At 49.7% G+C, this 6,000-nt stretch overlaps 1 protein-coding gene across 1 annotated transcript; it reads right to left on the minus strand.

Annotated features, from left to right (window-relative positions):
- Positions 1-1,119: 1,119 nt before the first annotated feature.
- Positions 1,120-5,550, minus strand: LOC109772247 (AP2-like ethylene-responsive transcription factor AIL5). Its single transcript, XM_020330933.2, has 9 exons — positions 5,340-5,550; positions 4,824-5,193; positions 4,427-4,509; positions 4,248-4,256; positions 4,074-4,162; positions 3,869-3,942; positions 3,636-3,686; positions 3,460-3,536; positions 1,120-2,361 (listed from the first exon to the last, which is right to left on the minus strand). The coding sequence occupies exons 1-9, from the start codon at positions 5,398-5,400 to the stop codon at positions 1,733-1,735; spliced, it is 1,443 nt and encodes a 480-aa protein (XP_020186522.1). The 5' UTR covers positions 5,401-5,550; the 3' UTR covers positions 1,120-1,732.
- Positions 5,551-6,000: the final 450 nt, after the last annotated feature.

A 6,000-nucleotide genomic window follows, 5' to 3' on the forward strand; every position in this document is an offset into this window, starting at 1 on the left:
AGCCCGCTTGTTGGCGATGAATGCGAGCAGGAGCTTTCCGGGGATGCTTGGTAGTATAGATTGTATGCACTCGGAGTGGAGGAACTGCCCTTTTGCATGGCAGGGGCAGTATAGGGGCCATGTCAAAGCTTGCACCGTCATACTCAAGGTCGTGGCATCACAAAATCTCTGGATTTGGCACTCTTTCTTCGGCATGGCCGGACCTCACAATGATATCAACGTGCTTCAACGCTCTCCGGTGTTTGCAATGCTTGCTGAAGGCAACTGCCCGGAGGTCAATGTTAACATCGATGGCCACAACTACAATAAAGAATACTACCTAGCTGACGGTATCTATCCTCAGTGGACTACTCTTGTGAAGACAATCTCCAACCCTGTAGGAGAGAAGAGGAAGAGATTTACCCAAGAGCAAGAGAATGCTAGGACGGATGTGCAGCGTGCCTTTGTTGTTCTGCAATCTCGATGGGGCATCGTTCAGTATCCTACTATAACTTGAAGCATCAAGAAGCTGTGGGAGTTGATGACTGATTGTGTGATCATGCATAATATAATCGTAGAGTTTCAGTTTCTATGACCAAGGGTTTCAGTTTCAGGGTGACAATATTGTGTCTAGCATGGAGGAGCGACAATGTTAGCACCGTTCATCCATTTTGAACATCAAATGCGTGATTGCGAAACTCACATTCAGCTGCAAAATAATTTGGTTAAACATATGTGGATTCACGTTGGCAGATAATAGATGTATCTTTTTAAATGTATTTAAGGCAATTTAATTTTTATTTGGCTTGTAAACTATAATATATTTATTTGGCTTGTAAACTATGAATAAGCTATGATATATTTGTTCGGTTGTAAACTATGATATATTTGTTTGATTGTGAAACTATATAAGATGTTTGATGTTTGTATCTTGTTTGAAAAAACACGGCAGGCCAGCCTCAAGGACGAAAATGCGTCCGTGTGTTGAGTGCACGACCGACCGAAACACAAAAGAGATCGGACGGCCGACCCAGATGAAAAAAAGCGCGTCCGGACACAGATGCATAACATTTCTCAAGAAGTTATTGCCAATAAGCTAAGAATTCATAGTTACGGATACAATGGTACTACTCCACTGAGTGACTGTAAACAAGAACCTTGGAATTTATATATATCATCTCTGACTAACCCTGGAGCGACCATGCCGGCCCAGGAGTACATGCAGGGGGGGCACTACCCCTAATTTAAAGCGATCGACCTAGAAAAAAAAGGCGCAAAAGAGCAAAGCTACAAAGATGTCGCTGCTCTGCTTCCATTCTACAGGCCTGGCTGGCTAAACTATGATGGCTCCAGCAGAATCATGTCAGTAGGAGGGCAGCAAACAAACAACAAAGCCCAGCCAGCCATCACAAAAGCATAGTGGCCAAAGCTACGAAAGGGAAAAGAAACTTCAGAAAACAGAGACTAAAAGAGACTCTCTAAAATAAAAGCTACCCAGCTTGCTTGCTTGCGTTGAGACCCATTTTGTTGTTAGCACAGCGGTCGTCTTCTACCCTGCGTCTGACCTGTCAGCGTCTCGTCCATGCATGCTGCTTCCTATGTTTGCACCATGCCATCATGCCCTACCCTACCCCCCCACCTCCTCTTTTACCTCTTTGTTGTGTTGTGTGGCTTCTGAGAACTATGTCAGTCTTGATCTCATCACATCGCATCCATCAGGGCCAGGGCCACCTTCATTCTCCACCGCCCCGAATCATTCCATTCCAAAGATCGGCGTCTGAAAGGCTGCCACATTTGGGTAGTATCCAAAGGACCCTGCCGTCACCGAGCTTTCGTAGGCCCCGCCGCTGCTGAAAGCCGCCATGGGCGTCGACGCGCCGAACCCCATGGACTGATGCTGATCATGCTGCTGCTGCTCCTGCCCCTCCCCCTCCTGCTGCTGCTGATCGTGTTGCTGAAGATGCAAGTCGACGCCGTTGCTGCCGTAGCAGTGAGGCGCCATAGCGCCGCCGGCGTTGGCGAAGTCGAGGTTGACGCCGGAGCTGTAGAGCCCGTAGCCGAGCCCCTGCAGGTTGCCCTGCTGGTGGTGCTGCAGGGCCAGGAACGACAGGTAGTCCTGCTGCTGCTGGTCGTACTTCATCGGCAGCGCCGTGAACGCCAGCGAGTGCGGCGCTTCCACGGGCAATGCGGCGGCTTCCGGAGAGCTGGACTCCAGGGCCTTGCTGCCCCGGCCTGCGCCGCCGGACATGTTGCCGATCGGGAGGTTGCTGCTGATGATGCTCTCCACGTTGTACCGCCCGATCTCGAAGTTGGTCACGGCGTTCAGGCCCCGGAACTTGATCGCCGCGATGTCGTAGGCCTCCGCGGCTTCCTCCTCCGTGCCTACGTAAACAGAATCTCAGTTGTTTGATTTTCTCAAAATCTCAGTTGCTTGAGAGCAAGTGGCATTCTTAATATTTTGCAGTAAAATCAACATACATACATTTGTCACTACCACAAAAAAGAAGATAACACATGCATGAAACATTTCACTTGAAAATAAACACACATATGAAACATACGGTACAAGGACATAGCTAGAGTGCTAGACAAAGTATGCAGAAGAATGCCCATGGATTTCCAGCTCCTAGACAGCAATGCACGTTGTATCATCAAGACTTTTGACTAATTAGCTGCAACTACTGACAAGCCCATGAGTGCAATGAGCTTACTTAAACCGAGTGCAATAATGACCGTCTCAGTAACGTACACTCCTAACATAATCACCGGTCAGACGCTTTGTGGAAAGCTGGCCGTGAAAACAGCAACTATATTCCAAGTTCTAAATACAGGTTGCTACATGCAGTGCAGGAAGAAAGTGCTCAGTCTCCCATCTGAGCATTACATACACATCAGAGGCATGCATGCATGGCCACGGTTTCTTCTTTTTCCAAAGCCCCAAAACCATGATAAAAGATGACAAATGGGAATCAAATGTGGGCGTCCATGCCTGTAGATACACGTGGTCCATGGGTGCATCTGGTCAAACTGGATGGTTTTTGACCTCGATAAAAAATATGTCGACGAATCTAGCTACAAGACCTGTACGAACAGACTGTAAATTAAGATGAACCTACGTGCACGGCAACAGTATTGTAATGTGGTTGTTAATGGAAAGATGCGACTAATGCCCGCTTCGAGGGGAGGGCTAACACGTGCTCCCCTCCTACTTGAGATTTCATTACCCAACTAAGTTAAGACAAGATTGTACTCTCACTTAACTCTTGGTTAATTTAGCCACATATCTCGTTCTCCTTTTGGGAACAAAAGAGATAATGTAAGCTACTAGCAAAGATATATCCTGGTTTCGTAAAAAAAGAAGACGAGATGTCCTGGTTTAGTAACCAATGGTTGCAGTGCGAGGAAGTAGACGAACATGCATTATCTTCATCCAACTAAGTACAGGAAATAGAGTTTTTGTACAAGGACGTATATACTTACTGAATGTTCCGAGGTATAGATCCTTGTTGCCAGCAACCCGTCCGATCCTCGCCTGCCATCGACCATGCTGGTGATGTCTAGATGGTAGAATGCAAAACAAACATTTTTAGATGACACCACATGCAAGACGGCAAATATGGTTAACATACACGCAAATCATGGAGGAGAATATGAACCTTGTGACACCCCTGTATATGGAAGCGCCACGGGAGAACCCACTACTCTTCCTGCACCATATTACATGTTTTTTCCACATCAAAATTACTTGAACAACATAGCAATGCTAAAGTATATGTGATGGAGCATACAGAATGGCCATGCGCGTGCATGTCATGTGAGCATGCATACAATGCTACAAGATTAGAATGGTCATGATTAGTAGCCTATATGTATGTATGTATGTATGTACCTCCTAAGTGAAGCTACAAACTCCTGGCGTGTCATGTGCTTCATCTCCTCCACCTCCTTTTCATAGTCGGCAACCTAGAAAAGAACACTTGCCGCATAAAGATACACATCCGGCCAGCACATCGATAGATATGCCCATGCTTTGCTGCACATTCTTGCATATATCCAGGAGTTTTTGCAATCATGCAATCTATCTAGCATCTTACCGGGAAGTTGGTGGTGGTGCTAGACCCCCAGTACTTCAGCGCGGCGAGATCGTACGCCCTTGCCGCCTTCTCCTCCTTATCATAGCCACCTGTTCCATGCAGCACCAACACTTTAGCATCACCCACACAGATACACTTTTTAAATGCAAGAACTGGAAGGCTCTCGTTTCTTACCGAGGTAGACTGGAGGGAGAAGACACCGGAAATAACAGCCATGAAGGGGAAACACATCAAGTTGACATGTTAAGAACATCCAGAAGCTTAAGTTAGAAACAGAAAATGATGAATGGATTTGATGTTTTGCGGAAGTGTATTGTATGCATGGTAAGCACAGAGTAGTATAGCGTGGTCACCTTGGCGGCCCTTGCGGCTCTGGCCTTCACGCCGGCAGCTGTTGTCCCACAGATGCGCCTCGTACCTTCCCGTCCAACGGTGCCTATAAATCACCCAAAATGGACAGTAGAATGAGATGAGTGGCCCAAAACTTGATCGAGCATAGGAAAAGAACACCTTATTACCCCGAATCAACAACTTAACTAGTTCTATCATCTCTGTTCTTTATGTAGTTACTGATTAATTTGTGTGGATATGTATTTATGTGATATTTGCATCTAGACGAATATCGGCCGGGTATTTACATGCAAGCAGCAGAGAGCTCAAGAAGACAAGAACCCAAAACAGGGACGTTTCTTGGCCAAATAGCTAGAAGGATCAGTCGATGGATCGGCGCCATGCATAGAGCTGGCTTACCGCGTGACGCCACGGTAGATGGAGGTCCTCTGGCCGAAGGAGTCGACGGCCTTCTTCTGCTCCGGCGCCGGGGCCGGCATCTTCGGGTCGGCCTGCTCCTGAGGAGCGGCCGCCGGGGAGATAGTGGGTGCCGTGGTTCCAGTAGCGCCGCTCAGGAATCCGGCGGCCAAGAACTTGAGCTCCGAGTCGTACATCTCGGCGGTCGCTGCAGACACAACCTGGTCGCCGCTACCGGCGTCACTATTATTCCTCCCGTTGTGGTTGCCGTTGGCGCCGCCCCCGAGGAAGTCCTCGAGCTTGGGCGGCGGCCCGGCCCCGGCGATGGCGGCCAGCTCGGCGGCCGCTCCCCGCTCCTCCTCCTCCATCTCACCTGCACATGCACACACATACGCATCAGCACAACGGGCGGATGGATCGATATCGGCAGACCGACGACCACAAGAAGGTAACTGAGCAAGAGAGGAAGGAGATCGATCGAGGCTAATAGTGGCGGAGTAGTTGAGTAGTAGTACTCACAGTGGTGAGCGAGGGAGAAGTTGAGCCACGGGTAGTGGCCATGCGCGGCGTCCATGTCCATGCTCAGAACGATGATGAGTAGCAAACTCCTCGATGCGAGCGAGCGAGAGTTGTTTCGCTTCTCGAGGGAGGGAGGGAGAGGCGGGGAGAGGGAAGGAGCAAGGCTATTGGTTTTGTGGGGCGGTGAAGAATGGGCGGTGGACTGGACTTGGGGGGCGTTAAAATAGAGGAGGCAGACGACACGGTGCCAGCCGCGGTATATTTCTATGTGGGTTCCGAGGCGGTGAGAGATGCTTTTTACCCCCGCCCCTCCGTGCCCTTGGCCTTGGCTTTTTGCTCAAGCGTCGGGCCGGTCACCGTGCCAGCGGCGTAGGTGAGGTGGTGTTTTACAGGTGGAGGCGCGGTAGGGGTGGCCCGGGAGGCGGTATCTTGACCGCCTTCCAAGCAAAGGAGGCCCATGCATGCCATGGCGTGCCCTGCGCTGAACGGATAGGCTCGATCGGCCTCTTGCTGCCGCTCTGCTATGGCTTGGCTCGTTTCTCTTCTACCGGTCCTCTTCATTCTACGTGCCGATCGATCGACCTGATCGTGTCCATGGCTCCATGCCGGTCAGCTCGGTCGGCCAACGGAAGGTGACAAACGCACCGTGCTCCAGAGACGC

This window comes from Aegilops tauschii, chromosome 2 (assembly GCF_002575655.3).
Source record: "Aegilops tauschii subsp. strangulata cultivar AL8/78 chromosome 2, Aet v6.0, whole genome shotgun sequence".
Classification (NCBI taxonomy): domain Eukaryota; kingdom Viridiplantae; phylum Streptophyta; class Magnoliopsida; order Poales; family Poaceae; genus Aegilops; species Aegilops tauschii.

Bases quoted from the DNA above. Each gene is read 5' to 3' on its own strand.
- LOC109772247 (XM_020330933.2), bottom strand. From the start codon at position 5,400: ATGGACATGGACGCCGCGCATGGCCACTACCCGTGGCTCAACTTCTCC. The intron at 3,943-4,073 runs GTAAGATGCTAG...GTTCTTTTCTAG, and splicing joins GCACCACCACCAACTTCCCG to GTTGCCGACTATGAAAAGGA. The intron at 3,537-3,635 runs GTTCATATTCTC...TCTACCATCTAG, and splicing joins ATATACAGGGGTGTCACAAG to ACATCACCAGCATGGTCGAT.